At 38.2% G+C, this 21,687-nt stretch overlaps 1 protein-coding gene across 1 annotated transcript in view; it reads right to left on the bottom strand.

The window, feature by feature from the left end:
• The window catches only part of plxna2 (plexin A2), a 225,524-nt gene that overhangs the window by 24,773 nt on the left and 179,064 nt on the right, over window positions 1-21,687 (bottom strand). Inside the window, exons 17-22 of the mRNA XM_077218389.1 lie at window positions 19,356-19,449; window positions 12,869-13,108; window positions 12,582-12,722; window positions 11,217-11,451; window positions 6,641-6,783; window positions 6,027-6,295 (exon numbers count right to left, since the gene is read on the bottom strand). Coding sequence (XP_077074504.1) covers window positions 6,027-6,295; window positions 6,641-6,783; window positions 11,217-11,451; window positions 12,582-12,722; window positions 12,869-13,108; window positions 19,356-19,449 — 1,122 coding nt within the window. The remainder of the gene's footprint in view (window positions 1-6,026; window positions 6,296-6,640; window positions 6,784-11,216; window positions 11,452-12,581; window positions 12,723-12,868; window positions 13,109-19,355; window positions 19,450-21,687) is intronic.

Here is a 21,687-nt window from a genome sequence, read left to right on the forward strand (position 1 = left end):
GATCTGACACACACATACACTACAATGACAGTGCGTTGGATGCTGGTTGCATCAGGTCTTGCAAGAATGTTTCCTGTCTTTTTCCTGTCTCAGTCAATCATCGATCAATGATAGATGATGAGCGAGGGCAAAAAACCCTACAAATACAACCTATATAACCAGTTACTGAACTAAATTTACCCCCTTTCAAATTGCAGTATCCTTGTGAAACTAGTTTATTAGAGTCATTCGGTTTTGTGCTTCTCACAAACTAGTTTCACAAATGGCTGGAAATTGAGTTCTAACAAGCAAAATGAATGGGAAATTGGCCCGACATTTTCAAATACACCCGGGAATTGGGCCCTCTCCTGGTGCACCGACATATTTCACATAGCACGGGCTCAGAGTCAATATCTGGCTTCAAATATATATTTCAGACCCATAGAAGTCAATCTCCAAAATCTCTTCATTGACAATTTGATGCTTTAAAGGAAATCTTTTGCTACCAAATCACTATTTTCTTTCACCAGGAAGCACAAACAGCCTCCGACTGAGAGAATGAATAAACTGTTAATAGTAGCTGTTTGAGCACATAAATGAGTTTTTGCATTCTCTAAAACGTCATCACACCAGGCTTTTTTGTAATTCTGCCTCTGTCTGCTCATAAAATGTTTTATTACCTTTCTTCTGCATTTTTGATTTCTTTTTGCCTGCTTTCTTTTTTAACAGTAGCATTAATAAACATGAGGGTTTTATTAGCTATTAGTGTGTTTATAAGTTTATGAACCTTTGGTGTAAGAAACCTTGACAATCATACTGTATGTGCGTGCTTGTGTGTTTAGGCGTTTTCTTTGAATTGTGTGTGTGTGTGTGTGTCAAGGGGGGTAAAGAATGCTTCATTGAAGGGGCGACACAAAACACAATGTGTCTCACTAATAGTCCATTACAAGTGGCTCTGGGTGCCTGCAAATCTCATTAGGTGAAAACATGTACACACACACACACAAACAGCACCAAGAGAGAGCCGGAGGCGATGGAGCTGTTCCATTTTTAGCCACAGTCCTCTACAGATATTAACATGAGGGAGAGAAAGACAAAAAAGAAAACTCAAAAGTTCAGTGAAGTAAGAGCTGTGGCCTAGTGTTTAGCACCGATCAACCGAGCCATGATGCTCATGTGGGTGACACAAAAATATACTACACTAACTCTGTAACACACCACAAACAGCTTCTGACCATTATATTAAAAACAAATAGGACACTTCAGACAAAGATCAAGGAAGAACTAAGGAATCAAATTTAGAAAACAAAATGAGACAAAACAAAATAAAACAAGACAAAATAAAATGAGACAAGACAGAACAAACAAACAAACAAAACACAATGAGACAAAACAAAACAACAACAAAAAAACAACAACAAAAAAATATGGACTCGATATGTTAAGTTGTGGCTGAGTTTCAGGAGATGCAGGATCGAATCCAGCTAGAACCTAATCCCACATATCTTCTCTTTCTCCAATGCAATTTTCTGTCCTTTCTCTAATGTCTCTGTCAATGAAGAGTAGCAAAAAACCAACGGAAATCTTTTTACACACTGCTCGACAGAGATTTGATTTATTGTGGCTTTGCCACTGAAATGATGAATCAGTCTGTGCGGAAAACAATCACATTCCCTGCTGATCCTAATGGAGACAGAAGCCCAGAACAAGCCTGAGTCTTGTAAGTGTCTCCATATCTTCCATAATCAAATAAAGATTAAAAAAAATAATAGACAAGCAAATATGAATGCCAACTATGCTTTAGGCTATTTGAAATGAAACGTACAGCCACTCTGATGACAGCAGAGACCAGACAGGCCCTTGTTATTTTTCACAGTCGGTTATCATTAAATGCAAGTGGGTCACTTTATGAAAATAAATTAGTCTCTCTGTTGATATTGTCTGATTCTTAAAAGATGTCTCATTTGCAAGCAACTGCCCTACAGGCATCTTTGACATTCATTATTTTCCTTAACACATGAATGTCCTTTGTTCCTACATCAAGAAAATGTAGAAGGATCGCACACCATAAAAGTAGTTCACTCGTTATGATTGTCAGCTCGAAGTCGACTACTTGTGGATCTTTGTTCTTTATTAAACCAGCAGAAGGGAGTGGGAGCTGTGGCCTAGCACACCATAAAAGTACACCATAAAAGTAGTTCATATATATATATATATATATATATATATACACAGGTCCTTCTCAAAAAATTAGCATATTGTGATAAAGTTCATTATTTTCCATAATGTAATGATAAAAATTAAACTTTCATATATTTTAGATTCATTGCACACCAACTGAAATATTTCAGGTGTTTTATTGTTTTAATACTGATGATTTTGGCATACAGCTCATGAAAACCCAAAATTCCTGTCTCAAAAAATTAGCATATTTCATCCGACCAATAAAATGTTTTTAATACAAAAAAAAAAGTCAACCATCAAATAATTATGTTCAGTTATGCACACAATAGTCAATACTTGGTCGGGAATCCTTTTGCAGAAATGACTGCTTCAATGCGGCGTGGCATGGAGGCAATCAGCCTGTGGCACTGCTGAGGTGTTATGGAGGCCCAGGATGCTTCGATAGCGGCCTTAAGCTCATCCAGAGTGTTGGGTCTTGCGTCTCTCAACTTTCTCTTCACAATATCCCACAGATTCTCTACGGGGTTCAGGTCAGGAGAGTTGGCAGGCCAATTGAGCACAGTAATACCATGGTCAGTAAACCATTTACCAGTGGTTTTGGCACTGTGAGCAGGTGCCAGGTCGTGCTGAAAAATGAAATCTTCATCTCCATAAAGCTTTTCAGCAGATGGAAGCATGAAGTGCTCCAAAATCTCCTGATAGCTAGCTGCATTGACCCTGCCCTTGATAAAACACAGTGGACCAACACCAGCAGCTGACTGTGGGTACCTGACACTGGACTTCAGGCATTTTGGCATTTCCTTCTCCCCAGTCTTCCTCCAGACTCTGGCACCTTGATTTCCGAATGACATGCAAAACTGAGCAACAGTCCAGTGCTGCTTCTCTGTAGCCCAGGTCAGGCGCTTCTGCCGCTGTTTCTGGTTCAAAAGTGGCTTGACCTGGGGAATGCGACACCTGTAGCCCATTTCCTGCACACGCCTGTGCACGGTGGCTCTGGATGTTTCTACTCCAGACTCAGTCCACTGCTTCCGCAGGTCGGCCAAGGTCTGGAATCGGTCCTTCTCCACAATCTTCCTCAGGGTCCGGTCATCTCTTCTCGTTGTGCAGCTTTTTTTGCCACACATTTTCCTTCCCACAGACTTCCCACTGAGGTGCCTTGATACAGCACTCTGGGAACAGCCTATTTGTTCAGAAATTTCTTTCTGTGTCTTACCCTCTTGCTTGAGGGTGTCAATGAAGGCCTTCTGGACAGCAGTCAGGTCGGCAGTCTTACCCATGATTGCGGTTTTGAGTAATGAAACAAGCTGGGAGTTTTTAAAAGCCTCAGGAATCTTTTGCAGGTGTTTAGAGTTAATTAGTTGATTCAGATGATTAGGTTAATAGCTCGTTTAGAGAACCTTTTCATGATATGCTAATTTTTTGAGACAGGAATTTTGGGTTTTCATGAGCTGTATGCCTAAATCATCAGTATTAAAACAATAAAAGACCTGAAATATTTCAGTTGGTGTGCAATGAATCTAAAATATATGAAAGTTTAATTTTTATCATTACATTATGGAAAATAATTAACTTTATCACAATATGCTAATTTTTTGAGAAGGACCTGTATATATATATATATATATATATATACATACACACACACACACACTGTAAATATATAAGTATATGGAATTATGGGTAAAGATCAAAGGTCACAAATCGTAAAAAATGTTCAGTTCACTTACTTAAAAATTTTTTGTAAACCCGTTGCCTTAAATGTATTAAGTAAATAAACGTACTGCTTAATTGAAAAAAATGAGAATTCCACATTACTTAATTTTTTGGATTAAGCATGAAGTTTATTTACCTAATAATTTTAAGGCAACGGGTTTCCTCAATTTTTTGAAAAAAGTCAACTGATCACTTTTTTCATTGCATGGTCATCACACCCTGATTGGCATAATTCTTCACTAAATTTCAATGTACAACATGAAATAAGACTGTTTGCGCTTCAGAAGACTCCTGGAACACCAGCGAATGCATCGCTCACTGAGGTGGAACAAGCTCCAGATGTATTCCATTATCTGAGAAATGTTAAGATGAGGAACAGACACAGAAAGAGGCTACAAGAAGGGCAGGGTTTTCTCCACACGGATCAATTGAAATCAAAATGCTTGAGGTGGAGAGAAAATGAGCATGAGAGAGAGAGAGAGAGAGAGAGAGAAAGAGAAAGAGAGAGAGAGAGAGAGAGAGAGAGAGAGGAATGACTTTTATTAAAGGAACAGAGAAGAAACTTAGTGAGATGGAGCCCAATCGATGTGGAGGGAGTGGAGTAGTCGCAGAAACAGCAGTGTTCGTTTAACCGTAACACCGACAGGAGACTGCGTGGCCGAAAGCGATAGTGGAAAAGGAAGGAAACAGTAAATAAATGAAAACACAACAGAAAGAGACGGATTTGTGGGGTTTCTAAAACAGGCTTCTTGTTTTCCAGATGGTTCGTGTAAAAGTGAAGACAAGAAGCTGCGAACGAGACCAAATGGATCATGATGAATCAATAATCTCCTAAATTCTACTAGAAAAAAAAGGAAAAAGTGTCATCTAAAACCACGGGCCCCTGATCCTCATGGCCCAGCCTGCCAGCGCGGCGGGATTAGTGTTTTGTGTTCCTAACGACAGCAGATAATGAGAGAGACGCCGTCTGTCACGTTAAATAACGGCATAATCCACATTCCCCCTGCATCTATTTACTGTGACTATTAATGAGCTGAGTCACGTAACGAAACACCAAAAATCATTCAATACGAGCGAGAGAGCGCAAACGAGGAACGGTTGCGGTGTTTGTTTGGCCTGTCTGCTTTGAATATTCAAAGTGTGATGTATAGCTGATATAACGCCGCAGTCAGCGGGAACAAATCCCCTCCAGCTACTCTAAAACACACTCGGCCTCCATCAAGTGGAGCGTAATGAAATCAGCCGCGGACTGTGCTGTGTTAGTCCTCGGGCAACTCTTTGTTTAATCATTATAAGTCTAAATCTTCTAGTTGATACGCTGCTTTGGAAAGACTTTGAAAAACCTATACAAATTTCGAGGGAATGCAGCCGAGAGCGCGAGAGAGGAAAAAACAAGTGGATTTGAGCTGCTCATGAATGTTTTATGAGTACCTGGCGCACAAATGAAAAGTGACACTGACAGTTGGGCCGTACTGAGAGACTGGAGGGAAGCAGACTAATAGATCATGAGTCAATATAGCTATAATGCTAGACTAAGATACCAGCCCATCACTATAAGATCAGTTAGTAATTTACTTATTTACAGGTTTAAAATTTTGTTTATGGGGTCTGAATATGTTGACATGATTTAATGTTAAAAAACGAGTCTTATAATTTATATTGTTTTAGTTTTGGTTTCTTTAAAATCCACCTTCCAGAAAGCGCAGTCTGCTCTGATTAGTCAGCTGGCCTCAGTCTGTTGTGATTGGTCTTCCGAAATGTAACGACTCTTACCATAACAGGTGAATCCCCAAGGCTTCCTGAGCCGCTGTAAAAACTACTGTAACTATGGTGTCACTTTTGCTGTCTCAGTTCATAATGAGGAACAAGAATAAGCTGATCAACCCGAACCACCTCAGTAAGCACGACTTGTGCAGGACATTTTTTATTTATTTTTATTTATGTGATGTTATAACTGTATAATTTTTCCATCAACACGCCGACCTGCATTAAACTGCAGGATTCAGAAACCAGTTGCTAGAAAAATGGTGAGAACACAAGAAAAGGTCGTGTTTTTACTGCTGAGAAATAGCGTTGAACTTTTTTTGTTTGTTAAAAAAGTCAAAATCAAAAACTACAAGGTAATTGAAAAACAAACAAAAAATGCAAACCTCCTGAGTAGTAGTTTAGGGTGGTTCTTGCTCTCCAGGTTCTTGTCGATGAGGTCGGAGAGCAGGTGTTTGAGCACATCTGTGGCGTATTCCAGTCGACCCTGGAGAGCCGTCATTATCAGCGACGCCACATTGCCACGGTCGCGCATGGAGAAGGAGCGCTGCATTTCCAGCGTACGGATGAATGTCAACAAAAACACCTTGTTGTTTATCAGCTGGCCAAACAGCTTCAGAGCTTTTTCAACACATAACTGCCCATTACCAGAGACCTGCAACACACAACAACATATTTGTCAATGAGCTAGACTGTCAATAAACTAAATTCCTTAAATACATCATTTATATAAAAAGATCACATGTAAACTACACCATGTCCTGATCAGAAATGACATGTCGATGGTGGATTGGTTTCTATCTGGAATTGAGCTGGTTAGCCCCACCCAAAGTGAAATCTCACTGGTCCAAAATCCTGCCCCATATTTATTAAACATCCAGTAAGATTGGCTATGATTGTGTCACATGGCACCGAAGTGTGCACCCATGTTGCACCTGGTTAAATCTTGGACAGTTTGTTAGAGAAAAGTTTTCATTAAATAAAGTAAACCGCAGCCCACCTCCAGCTCTCTGAGTACAGGATGGTCCTCGATGCCAGGGAATAGCACTCTCATGGCATAGGTGCGGTAATCCAGATAGGGAATACCAGCCCGGTCCAGATCACTCGTCAACTCATTGATATCGGTCTGCAGTTCTGCAAAAGCTAAAAACAAAAAGGGAAGGAGAAAAAAAAGATGCACAATTTTCAATACACAGCAATTCACAGTTCAATGTCCAGGTCATTTTTAGCCACACAATCTATAGAAACACAATTTTATTTTGCTTAATGAAAATTAAGCCTATTTTTGGGATTGTGACTTTATTGTCATTATTAACATTCGTATAAAATGATTTTTACTGTAATACAAAGAAGTAAATGTAAATTACATCATGGTAGTATTTGTTGTTATACTATGGTTTAATTTAATATGATAAGAACTTGTATGAACACTATATTTATATTTATTTATTTAAAAAAATGACTATTATAGGAAAATCACCACTAACATTAATTGGATTATAAATTAATACATATTATATTATTAATAATAAAATATTATTAATATTATCAAATACTATTTTTCCCTCAAAATTAAAAGATTAGTAAGCATTACACAGTAATGAGAATTGATCAAGGAAATTGTGGTAACTCTTTACAATAAGGTTATTTAGTTAACATTGGTTAATGTATTAACTAACATGAACTAACAATGAGCAATACTTTTACAGTACAGTATTTAGTTAATAAAAATACAGCTGCTCAGTCTTTGTTCATGTTAGTTGACATGCATTAACTAATGTTAACAAATACCACCTTTGATTTTAATAACGTATTAGTAAATGTTGAAATTAATATTAACAAAGATTAATACATGCTGGAGAAGTATTGTTCATTCTTAGTTTATGTTAACTAAGGTAGTTAACTAATGAACCTTATTGTAAAGTGTTACCGAAATTGTTTTTAATTCGTAACCAAAAAAAAAAAAAACCAAAAAAAAAGTCCTAAAATATGACAAATTATTTTTTCCTTAAAAATGCTGAGTGATTTATGAACATTCCTTGAGTTTTGGTTTTGAAGCCACAAGTCACATAAAAGGTCCAAATGCTTGCCAAAACCTGAACTTCTGTTCTAATCAACATCTCTGAAGACTTTGTTTTGTCCAGTTTGAGGTTTTTATGAAGTTCCTGAAGGTTGTTGCAGGCAGACGAAGAGAGCAAACCAAAATAACCTCTCAGCTTCTCTCTATTTATGGTGTTCTCACTCACACAAACACACACACACACATACACACAGAGTAAATTGCAGGCTGCTGAAGTGCTTGTCCCCTGCTGGTGGAGACTAGAGGTGGGATGTCTTTAATTGGGTCCATTCTGACAGAGCCCGGGGCAGCACTCTTCCCTGAGGGAGTTATCTATCTCTCTTTCTCTCTTCCCTACACGTTTCCTTATTTCTCCTTTCTGGAACGTTCTTTCTGATTCACTATCTGTCTCCTCTCACCTGTCCTCCCTCTCTTCATCTTGCTCCGGCGTTCTCTCTCAATGCCTTTCTCTCCTTTTAAACTCGCGTTCGTGGAGTGCATGGCTCAATCTGCCCCTTTAATACTTCTGCGTCTTATATTCCTTGCAACTCTAGAGTCAGTCAACACAAACTACATCCTCTCAGCCCCGCTAACCATGGGTCAGGGACACTCTTTTGTCTGAATTGTGTGTAAGAAACTGTTTTATCTGTCAGCCTCCTGGAACCCTCAGACGATGATTTGTGTTGCATCATTCTATGACTAAAGGTTTAATTGGTGCTATCTGATTAATAAGAATTTGACATCATGAAAACTCAACACAAATGTCATGTGCTGTATTTCTTGAGTGTATATATTATATTATATTATATACATATATATGTATTTAAATGACTGTTTGTCCTTAATACTAATATTATAATATTAATAATATCAAATATAAATATTCAATTAATAAACATTTTATAAAAAGAGACAAGCCATCTCTAAGGCCATATGTACACCTGGTATTAAGATGCATTTTGGTCAATCCGATCACAAATGGACGGCACTAAATACAGCTGTAAACAGGGTCTATCATGTTTTGAGCTTGTCCACTTTTGACCACTTCTAGTGGTAGTTGAAAACACATTCGACTGGATTGCTTGTGTAGTGTAAACGCTCATGTGGTTAAATGCGTTCAAAGAACAACAAAAGACCCCTACTCTCCGTCTACTGACCTAATGCTTAAACATTATGGGAAGTGCGCTAGCCAGACAAGAATCAAAATTTGTCGGCTGAAGACCTAAGTTTGGTTTTAAAGGAGTAGTTCACTTTTTAAAAAACTTTTGCTGATAATTTACTCACCCCCATGTCATCCAAGATGTCCATGTCTTTCTTTCTTCAGTCGAAAAGAAATTAAGGTTTTTGATGAAAACATTCTAGGATTTTTCTCCATATAATGGACTTCATTGGGTACCAAACGGTCCAAGGTCCAAATGACAGTTTCAGTGCAGCTTCAAATGGCTTTAAACGACACCAGACGATGCATAAGGGTCTTATCTTGCGAAACGATCGGTCATTTCAAAAATAAATAAAAAAGTTTAAGTTTTATAAGCACAAATGCTCGCCTTTAGAACAGAGCAAGGTGAGCATTTGTGCTTATAAAACTTATGACATTTTGTCTATTGTTAATGTTAGTTCATGCTAGTTTTTAATTAATTTATTATTATACAAAATATTTCAAAAGCCTATAAATTAGCATTTGTAGAAATGTAAGCCAAGATTTAAAAAGCATGATGAACTAACAATACTTTTAAAGCCTAACTATTTTTTTAGGATATGTTAATGGATACACAACCTTAAAGTGTTCCTGGTACATCCTTCCATTGTGAGACTAAAAATACCATGAACTTTCCCACTAAACCTTAACTAACTTTCCTCTTGGAATAGTAAGTATTCCTCATGGAATAGGCTACTCTTTGTTCTCTTTATAGGCTACTGAACATTTTCCTATGATTCTGAGAGAAAACGCGCCTGGTGTCTACTTTTGCTATAGGCTAGTAACGATTACGAATGCAACTTTAATGCGCATCTGATTGATGGATAAACCATGCGCTCTTATTTCAGTGTAATTAATATTGTAGTTATTTCAGCAGTTTCCTTCGTACATTCAGTTTAATGACATAAAGTTAAATTTCATTCATGATTCATAGGAAGCGTGTGTATTTTAGGTCTATTTGCGTCTGCTCTTTCAATGTAATAAATGCGCACCTTGAATAAGTGGGGTTTTACTTCAGCTGCTCAGGACGGTAATGACCCATTTCCGTAAAACTTCAGTATCTTATCTTAAAGAAAATAACGGTGACGTTTCCACGCAACGAGCGCGTTGTTTCATAGCAGTGCCTGCGCAATGACATGGCAGCTTTATCAATGGCTTGAGCGGTTTGACTCAAGACTTGCTTTCTGGATAGAAAGCTGTCACCTGCTCATGTGAACATCAGTGGCTGTCCTGAGGAGAGGTCAAACATGGACTGCTCAAAAATCTGTAGATGAGAGCTATATGGGACCGAGCGCAAACGAAATCCAGTGAAAGATGGTAAAGAGTGCAGCGAGTATCTGTGAAGGAGAGCTGGGAGGACGCCAAATGACGTCGCACAAGTAACGCCTCCATTAATTCACGCATGTAGGCATTTAATGTTTACATATTGTAAAGCACTGAATCGCTATAGAATCGCAAATTATTCGATTCTTAGCATTTTAAATCGATTATTGACTGAAATAAACGATTCACGATTGAAAATACATGTTTCAAGATCGATGCATATGCATCGTCAGGATTTGTAATCGATGCATCGAGAAAACGAGTGAATCGTTACACCCCTATTTGGTACCCAATGAAGTCCATTATATGGAGAAAAATCCTAGAATGTTTTCATCAAAAACCTTAATTTCTTTTCGACTGAAGAAAGAAAGACATGGACATCTTGGATGACATGGGGGTGAGTAAATTATCAGTTTTTTAAAAATTTATCAAAAGTTTTTTAAAAGGTGAACTACTCCTTTAAGACGTAAAACTTACTAAGCAAAAGTTATCCCACCAACACTGATTTCTAACACACACTCTGGGCTTGCGGCTATTAGAGAAGAAACGAAAGCTGCTGCTCTCCGTATGTTTTTCCATCAGTTTTTCCATCATCTACTTTAACGTTCATACTGCATGTAAATTGTTCGAGCTTATTTCATCCATGAGATCGAAACATCTGTAAAAGCCCATACATTTACCCACCCTTTGAAGAAATCAGGACAGAAGTGGTAGAAAGTGGACAAAAGAGACGGATTAAAACATCAGGTGTAAACGTCTACTTGTGATCCGATTGACCAAAACACATCTTAATACCAGGTGTAAACAGACCGTAAAAACATAAACAAGTGTCAGAAACTATTTGAACAATTCGAATTATTACCTGGCGCACTAAATTATGTTTTATCCAGGACATGACAGTCCTGTTTTGGGGTCATAATGAAACAAGATCGGTTTCTCCCAAATAAACACAAATAATCAATAAAGCGACATAGACAAAAGTTTTGTCTTTCTCACCTTCTTTGCACTCCAGCGCGACCCTGGACTCCAGGTTGTCCATTTGCATCTGGAGTCGCTTGAGTGTGAGGTCGTTCTCGCGGGATTTACGCTTGTAGGCAATAAGCACGAGGATGACGATGATGAGAAGCAGTCCGCCACCGGCAGCGATGCTGACAATGGCAGGAAGAGTCAGGAGGCTGTCAGAAAGAATGTTTACTGAACCGGGGGACACATGCAGACCACCGACCTGCACCTGAGAGAACAAACACAAGTATATACACATGAGAATCAGCTAAGAATAAACAAACACAGATACACATATAAAGATGCGCACGCAGAGACACAGAGTGTACAAATTTACCTTACCCACTCAACCCACAAAAATAGAGAAAAAACATACACATTGCTTTGAGTAAGTTTTGGGCAGCACTAACAGTAATTGGTTTTCTGTTCCTAGGGAACCTGGTGAAAGCAACAAGACTGTGGCATTGCTGAAGGTCTGGCCTGCGTCTCCACCAGCGCTACAACAATAGTAAATAATGAGCATGAGGGCATTTAACACCCACCTTAACAGCACAGGTCTCAAATCTAAAGGGTTTTTTAAGCATGTTAAACACATTAAAACACATCAGGAATTGTTCACAGAAATCTGACAATTTCAATCTGATCATAATTGCGGACTGTTTTCTTTAACAAAAAAGGATCAGAAATTTGACATCATGGAAAGAGAGATGGAAAAACTACTTACTATCTTCAAATATTTGGGTTGAATTTCAAATGTTTTTCTTATGCTCACCAAGGCTGCAATTATTTGATCAAAAATAAAGTTAAAACTGTAAAATAATGGTTTTCTATTTTAATATAGTATTTTTTACAATGTAATTTATTCCTGTGATGGCCAAGCTGAATTTTCAGCATCATTACTCCAGGCTTCAGTATCACATGACCCTTCGGTAATCATTCTAATATACTGATTTGGTGCTCAAGAAACACTTATTATTATCAATGTTGAAAACACTTGTGTTGCTTTATGTGGAAACCGATGCATTTTTATCCTGGATTATTTGATGAATAGAAAGTTCAAAAGGACAGCATTTTTTTGAAATAGAAGTCTTTTGTAACATTATAAATGTATTTACTGTCTCTTTTAACAATTTGAATGCTTCTTCACTGAATTAAAAGTACAAATTTCTTACAAAAAAAAAAAAACTGACTCCAAACCTTTGAATGATAGTGCAATTCACTACATGGGAAAGGTACTGAGACACGTTTCCATAAAACAGAAATCAGATTTCAGGTTTCGATCTGGATTGAAAACTATTTCAAACAAAAAAACGAAGAAGATTTGAGCTGGATGTGTCCAACATATAGATGCATATTTACCATGATTTTGTACTGGCCGGTGAGATTAGGTGGCTCGCACAGCAGTTGAGACTCAGATACGGTGACAGAACAGGGAGTCTCTCCTATCAGAACGGTGTAGTTAAGCTTCACTCCAGAGGCCAAGGGAACCAGATTCTTACCCTGGTACACACACACAGCACATGTGAAAGGTTAATTACGTTGAAAAGCTTACACTACTGAATATTTAAGTGTATATACACACATAATTTCAGTATACACATACATACGCTTCTACCTCTGAGGTCAAAGAGTCAAGCGTGTGGTACCTTTAAAATGATAGGTGAGCCAGGTTTCTGTTCAAGTATGCCATTGGTGCTGAGAGGCTCAAAGTAAGGGTTGGGGTAGTACATGAAGTTAGTGTTGTTGTACACTAGAAGAGCCTGCACATTATTGAAGATGAAACCAAACTCGTCTGCGTGCTTGACTGAGTCCAAACCCGGTCTGTACTCGGCTGTCAGCGAGGGAGCGAAACAGCTCATAGTCGTGGTGTTCAGAATCTTACAGACCTGGAAATGAGAGAGAGAGAAAGACAGAGAGAAATATGCATTATTTTCATCGCCAGTTTTTGAGAGTAATTGTTATTCATTGTTTCATCTCACTTCAGTTCTTTCCCATTAAGATCCCTTTGATACCATCTGTTTTCAAGTGTTTTACTGAACTGAAAAGACCGCAGATGCATTTCCTTTTGTTAGACAACAACGGAGCTGGAGAACAAAGGAAAGACTACCTTTTAAATTCAAAAATCAGAAACAAACTCAGAGAGAAAACATTAAAAGTGTAAATTATACTCTTTTGATCAAATCTCGCCACATCATGTGAGTGTTTGTGCTTCATGAAAGAAATGAGCTGGCGGTCCAAGTCTACATGTCCAGGTCACTTGAAAAACAAAGTTGTCATATTTTTGCTTAAAGAAAAGCAGCATGTTTTAGAACCATTTGGATTTGTTGCATTGTGAAATTATTATTTTACAATTTTCCCATTATTACTAAAACAGCAAAGTACATTATAGTGATTTTTGTTTTTAATTAACCTTAATTTATGCTATTATTTAAAAAAAAAAAAAAACAAGTTTAAAAAAATACTGTAAAACAATAATTAGAATCTGAGAATCTAAAAATGAGTACAAATAATAATAACAACAAAGTAATGAAAAATTGGAGGGAAATGTCATTTATTGGATGAAAATATTTAAATAATGCAACAACAAAAAAAGGTCGTTAAAAAGGCTTAATTTTCTGTAATTTCTTTTTGCATTATTTATCATGCTCTGCAAAATATTCTTTGGGGGATTGGGGGACGTTTTTGTCAGAAGTTTGACATTTCATGAGCAACACAAGCAGCTCAGCTCAATGTATCGCTAACCGCGAGGCCTCAGATTCAATGTAATTTCATTGTTGAGCTGAAATGATGCAAACTGTAGAACTCTCGTACTTCAAGTATGCAACAACCGTGATCTGTACTGCATAAACATCAGCAGTCACACTTGACGGACGCACTCACAGACACTGAGCCGTTCCCTCGGAGTAGCAGAGAGCAGCAACGACGCTCTAACAACAAAATTGATTGCTGTGAAACTCTGACTGTGCCGGGAGGTTTTCATCTCATTGCTTTCTTCTCTCCGACTCTCAGGGGAGAAACTTAATTAGAGCTAAATATCTTCAAAGCACGGCAGGACCGGCGAGCACCACACCTCCTCCTCGCATCTCGTCTCCTCGCAGCCAGAGCCCCAATCCATACTAACTCATTTTGACCACACAAACTTGATTTTCGTGAGATTGAGGGTGCATCTCATTCCATAGCTTTTGGTTTCTCATTCCTTTGCTCTTCCTCTTCACTCTGCCCTCGAGAAGTGTATAATAAGTGATATTTGTCAATTCTGAGATTGAAATGGTTTTCTTGTCAGTGATTATTGCTCTCTAGGCCAGTGCCATTACAGGTAAAAACTATTACGAAAAAAGGCTGAATTCTCAGAATTAATTGACAGTCTGAGTAAAAAAAAAAAAAAGCTGCGAAATACAGCCTCTGGTTTTGGACATGAGGATTTGTGGACGGTTTGTCCCTCTGAAAGTGTATTTACATTGAAAATCTTTCTGAAACTCGGAACCAGGGCTCTGACCTGCAACCTTCTAGTTCTGTTTTTCCTCAAATACAGCAAAATATCAAGCATCTATAAGGACTGACTTACTATGCTTTATTTGAAGTCAGGAAAACTTAGAAAACATGCTTCCAAAATTACAACTTTCATGGCAGCTGACTGAACAGCGTGTAGGTTTGAACAACATTTGACGTCGCCTCCGTGTGCACGGGTCTCTTTCTGTAGGCACTTCACATTGTGTTTACATGATAACAGAAGCTATCTTGCAGCTCAGAGGGGCTGGATCTGGTTAAAAATAAATGGGATTCAATAACTCTAAAGTCACACTGTCATCAAAACCCGTATTCCCATTACACTCTCCACAGCCCCACACGTGAGGTAGCCTAACCGAGAGGGAGCGCTGGAAATGCAGATCTAGCCAAACTGTTGAAAAACTGATTCTCACTGAGGCGAGAGTCACTGAATGTAGATAAATGACAAGACACTTCTTCTAATATAAACATTATTAAAGATTTTTTGATTAAATAAAAAAATAATGTTATATTAAATGTGTTATATGTACAAAATAAAACAAACATATTTAAAAAAAAAACAATTGCTACATTTATATTGGGAATATATTCATAAGTTTGTGGTCAGTAAGATCTTAAAATAAATTAAGATTAAATTAAGATTAACTTACTTTTATTCAGTAAGGATGCATTCTATTGATCAAAAGTGGGAGTAAAATATTTCCATTTCAAAGAAATGTTTTTCCTTTGAACTTTCTATTAATCAAAGAATCCTGAAACTAATGTATCAGGGTTTCCACAAAAATATTAAGCAGCGCTGTTTTCAACATTGATCATAATAAGAAATGTTTCTTGAGCAGCAAATCTGCATATAAGAATGATTTCTGAAGGATCATGTGACACTGAAGACTAGAGTAATGATGCTGAAAATTCAGCTTTGCCATCACATGAATAAAAAATGAAAATAGAAGAGAGTTATTTTAAATGCTAATATTATTTCATATTATTTTTTAATCAAATAAATGCAGCCTTGGTGAGTGTACGAGACTTCTTTCAAAATATTAAAAATCTTACAGACCCAAAACATTATATATATATGGGATGATATGGTTGAAGGTTGCAGGTTTGAGCCCCACAGGATCCATGAACTATCATCAATGTCCCCTCGAGCAAGACACTTAAACCAGATTGCTTCAGGGATATTGTCACTGTAGTAAGTGTTCTGTTACTCAGGATTAAAGAGAGCGCTAAATTATTACTTACTCCAGTGATGACAGCAGTTCTCCAGTTCATGGACCACTCATACTAAACACAGAACTTGCAACCTTTGTGTTATTGAATGGGAAAGCCATTCTGAAGGTTGCTGCCAAGCTAAGCAGGACAAGATAAGGGTCTAATGCGATTGAACCGTGTGTGTGTGTGTGTGTGTGTGTGTGTGTGTGTGTGTGTATGTGTTTCTCTGTCCTTCCGTGGCAGTGCCATGTCAGAGACAGATGCTGTGGGCACCACCAGCCTGGCACAGCCTGGAAGAGCCTTTCACAGCCTCTGGAAGCCATCTGTTTCAAACTGGCTTGACACACACTGTTGTCACATTTTGTCTTGCTGTACCAGTTTGTTTCTTCACTTCCGCCCACATCAAGCTACCAGTTTTCCAAAACTGGGGGGGATTTAGCTTTCCACATGGATGGATTTAATTAGCAGGTTTTAATTGTATTTTAAATAACACCTGCTGTAAGCAGAAGGAAATGCAGATATTGAGTGGGTCAAAAGCAAATGTGTTTTTAGCTGTACTTCAGGGCCTGCACCAGACTAATAACATTCCAGTTCCTCTTCTGTCCTTCTATGACCAGGCTGCAGTAGCTGCAGGTATTTGGCTGTGGAAATAATTGGGATCCTTTTCTGTCTCACTGAAATAATTGGTTTCAGGTTCTTCTAAGAACTGACACATGACTCAGCGCAAAGCACAGTTCTACCCGCCTAAACGAATGAATCCAAACATCTCTCTCCACTCATCTCTCTGTCTCTGGGACAAAGAGTTGCATAGAGATGGTGCTCCCTGACTAAAATCTGTCTCGAGTTACTCGGGTCAGTGAAAACGGGTACTAATGCCTTAAAGGGATAGTTCAGCCAAAAATGAAAAGTCAGTCATCATTTGTTCGAATCTTTTCGAAGTTTCTTTTCCTCCGTGGAACACAAAAAAGATATCGTCAACTGTTTTTGTCCATACAATGAAAGTCAGTGGAGTCCAAAAACAACTTCCATTACATTCCACAATTTTTATCTTTTAAACATGAACCTTTCTTGCTCAAAAAGTGATGTACAGTATGAACAGCAAGATATCTTCTGAACCAGACACAGCGAACTGACAGGAGAATAAAAAGTTTTATGGTAATGACTGCCCACCATTTCTGAATTATGCCCTTTGTTGTTTTAAGTACATGCGCATATAACTATAAAAAAAATGAGATAGATGGAAATTAGGGTAAATCTAGAACAACTATAAGGATCTGCGCGATTGTAGACAAACGCCCGTGGCTCTGTTAAATGCTAAGATGCTTTTATCATCCATAGTTTATGTTCTTCATGTTGGTTTTTTTGCAAGCGCGCTCTTATCCGAGGTATCTGGGGAGGTCTTTGACACTGATTGGTGGGAGCGTCTGATCGCTTCGTTTTAGAAGAAAAAAACCGAAGTGCCTTTGTGATCGGCTCAGATAGTGGAGTGCAACGCTTTAGGAAGCCGTCTCCAGACTTCATTACCGAAACTCTTCGCTGCTGCATGTGTCAAGCTATTTTTTTTTCTTCTTCTACTTCTCCTCGAGAGAAGAAAAAGGTAGAAAAACTAATCTTTTAGCTATAATCAGGAAAATGATTAATGTCTCAATTGCGGGTTGGTGACATGTACAGCAGGATGCACAAAGGCAATTGTCTGCTTCTGAGAACCCCACCAGGTAACGGGAGGGGAGGAGAGGAGGAAGAGAAGCAATTTGGGGAGGAGGCAGATGACAGTTTGAAAGCTGCCTTGACGGGTGCTCGGCTTTGATTGCCAGACTCCGCGGCTGTTTGGTTCCCCATCTCCCTCTCCAAAAATACAGAGGAAAAAGGGGGATGAAGAAATACATAATCGTAAGCTCAACGGTTAATACAAATGCAGGGAATCAAAGCCAGGTTGGGTCTTTGGTGATGATGCCTGAAAGAAGGAAGCCAACCTTTCTCTGTCTATCCCTCTTTTTCTTGCTCTGTTGTAAAGAGTAAGAAAGAAAAAGACAGTACTAGCACCTGACACATCAGACAGCGCCCACACAACATATTTCAGGAGTCCCTTTAAGAACTCTAAGAGCTCTGGGCTCTGTGAAGCGTGGAGGAACGCAAGCTTCTGTCACTCCTCATTGCGAAGTCGTGTCTCTTTTACTAAAAGTGACTTTCAGGAGAACTACCCGCACACGGGTACATCTGTACAGCTGGAGACTGAAGTGCAGTTATGCTGTTGGAAGGATGGCTATAGCAGTTTTGCTTTCACCTCAGTGAAGTAAGAGATAATGTGTGATTAGTGCTGTTGTGAACACTTCCACACTTGAAAAGACGCGTTTTACATAATAATTACATTGCTCAAAGACATGCAAATGGTAAAAAGAAGACCAACATTGTGTCCTAACACACATCTTTTTTTGCCACCAAAATACATATATATATATATATATATACATATATATATATATATATATATATATATATATATATATATATATAATTGATGATCTATCATACAGTACTGTATACTTAATTGTATTATCATACTTATTTTTTTTTTTAAAGATATACAAGAAGATAATTATGAGACGCCACTGGCTATCCCATCCTCATTTCTGACCAGGTTGAAAAATCCTATTATGTTAATTAAACTTGGACCCCCTGCAGTGGAGAGCAAATTGAATTTGTACCAACTCCTTAGCCCCTGGGCCTTATTATTTCTGGGATATCTTTTTGCTGACCAAGCCAATGGGTTTGGAGTTTATCTTTCTTTGAAACCCATTAACCAATACAACCCTTTTAAACAGGCAACTATCCACCAATACTGCATTGGATGATGTTATGCACGACTCTACAAATAATGGCCAACAAAATCCAGTTCGACAAAGGTAGTATGAGCAGAGTAAAATGCTCAAATTAAATGCCTCATCCGGACCACTTTGCACAGACTGAATAATTCAGCAGGGTACTTAGTCGAAATTACAGATACACAGCTTGAAAAAGAGGTCACGCAGAGGCTTGTGGGTAGGAGATATATGAGATTTCTGAAGCTATGGCAGTGAGACACGACAGATCTCGCCTCCGTGGGTCAACAGAAAAGACAGAAATTAGTATAATGCATCACAAAAAAGGCAGTGTGCAGATTGTGTGATCCTCTCTCCACTGAAAGTCACCGATAATTAACTCAAACCTGCAGACAAAGCATCCCACTTCCCAAGGTTACGCCTCTCGGAGGTCGAACTGATACGATTCGGTTTCATCGTGTCGGCCCTAGTGAGATATCACCTCACAAGAGAGAGCCATTCTCCCACAAGCTCCTGAGCTCAGGTAACTAAGGTCATTTAAAAAGTGAGGGTGGATAATTGACGAACCACCGATAACGCAAACGAAGCTACTCACATTTACGGATTCCCGCCCGCCATACTTGATCCGAATCCTTGGCTCCTGTATGACATCCAAGTTCGTCCCGGTCACCACCAGAGGCGTGTGTCCGCTGAAAAACATACAAGAAGTCGTGATCGTGAATGGGGTGAAAACTTTGACGTTTCATTTGAGTAAAAACTTGTTTCTTTGTAATGTGGTGCTTAGAAGATAATAAGCTTTTGAGAAGGTTCTGATTAAAGATGCTTTTAACTGGCTTCTGCAGATTTAATCAAACATACTAGACGTGCCTTTGAAAACACTAAAAGAACAGAAGCAGCGGTGATCCTGCTTAGCATTCTGGGAATGTCCACAGCTTGATAAAGCACAACAAAAGAACTGAGCATCTGGGAGTGGAATGGGTGAGGAGCTCTTGCTCTAGGTGTTTCAGTTGTTTACTCTTGAGCACTTTATTAGCCAGGAGCCGCTCGTACGCTGTTCTGTTCAGTGTGGGCAACGCACTAGTACAACAGCGACAGCATTGTGAATCTACTGACGCCACGGCATGGGACACTCCATTCAATATCTCAATTGTTTCTCCTATACAGCAATAGGATCAAATGAGAGAGACAGCAACAGTCAGAGATCTAAGTATGAGCCCAAACATTTCTCATCAAATTCTACCGCCGGACCAAAAGATCGGAGCTATGCTAAACGCATTCATAACTCTGTTAAAGGCATAGTTCACCAGAGATTAAAATGATGTAATTATTTACACACATTTGTTGTTCCAAACCTGTATGACTTACTTTACTGTATTCTGTGGAACACAGGGTATATTTTGTAAAAAAAAAAAAACCCGACATAAAACGACATAAAAAAAACCCTCTTTTTTTGTACATACAATGGAAGTCATTGGGCTCCAATTTTGTTTGGTGCTCAACATTCTTCAAAATATCTTCTGTGTAAATATCTATTGTGTAGCACAGAAGAAGATAAAGTCATACATGTTTAGAACGACATGAGGGTGAGTAAAGGAGGACAGTTTTGGTTTATAGAGCAATACAATGTTCCTATTTGTAGGCATGATTCTATATGCTTTTGTATTTGTGAGTTGGGTCTTGTGAGACAGAGGCATTTTTTTCTGCATTTCTAACTCCAGCTTGTAGAGAAGCTATATCTCAGCATCACTTATGTAGTTATTCTCAGCATATTCTATTTCTGTCTCTTTTGTGCTACTGTACATAATCATGTGCAGCACTTTGGTATGAATATATTGAGGCTCTGTATAATCAGTCCAGTTGTGTACAGTGAATACTCAAAAATCACTTAAAGGGATAGTTCACCCAAAAAATAAGAATTCTCATATTTCGAGAAATGCCTCAGTGTTTCTTTTGTCCATACAATGGAAGTTAGTGGGGTCATGTTTGGTTCCCAACATTATTCAAAATATATTTTATGTTCCGCGGATTAAAGAAAGTCATAGGTTTGGAACGACATGACGGTGAGTAAATGATGACAGTATATTCATACTATTGGATGAACTTTAAGATATAGTCATAATAACCACACACATTGCCTGAACAACATTATAGCATGTTGTAAAAGCAAATCTGAGCTTTTCACTCTCTCTTTCACCTTATTTATATGTTTTAGAAAAGTATGTATATGTATATATAATGTATATATTATATATACACTTATAGTGGGGTATGAGATCACATTAAAAATCTGGGATTTAAAATGTAATTTAATTCTTGAAATAAAAAAAGTTTTTGCAAACTTTGAGCATTTTAAACACAAAGAAAAGTTATTGAAAAACTTGTATCTAAAAAACAATTCAAATAAAATAAGATCATGTGACTAACTCCTGGCAACCTGTCAGTTACATCAAGACATTTAGAAACATTTGTACATTTTTGAGTTGAACTTTTCACTCAATTGTTATGCTAATAATATAGTTCCCATTTAATTTAATTTAATTTAATTTAAATAAGAAAATATCAACTGACTTTTGGACCCCACTGTATTAAAGGAGAACTCCGGGCATTTTTTAAGTTAATCTTGATCGTTAAACCTTTGTGAGTACTGACTATAGAAAAAAAACGAACCGGATTGGTGCTTGCTACGCGGAGCTGCGACCGCGAATGCCCAGAGCTCCCACCCAGCTAAAACGGCAGCTATGGGGGCATCGACATAAAGAGCATTTTTGAGCCTCTTAACAGACACAAAATGCAATTAAAATGTCTGTCCAACATGAACAGGGACCCTACATGTGAACAAGATGCGTTTAGCAACTTAGCCATTGTTTCAACTCACCTAAATAGTCTTTTAGACGGCAAGCTGTAGTCTCGGTTTGCAGTCCCGTGCT

The sequence above is a fragment of the Siphateles boraxobius genome, unplaced genomic scaffold (assembly GCF_051911475.1).
Source record: "Siphateles boraxobius isolate OS27281-9 unplaced genomic scaffold, OSU_SipBor_1 77, whole genome shotgun sequence".
NCBI classification, from domain to species: Eukaryota; Metazoa; Chordata; class Actinopteri; order Cypriniformes; family Leuciscidae; genus Siphateles; species Siphateles boraxobius.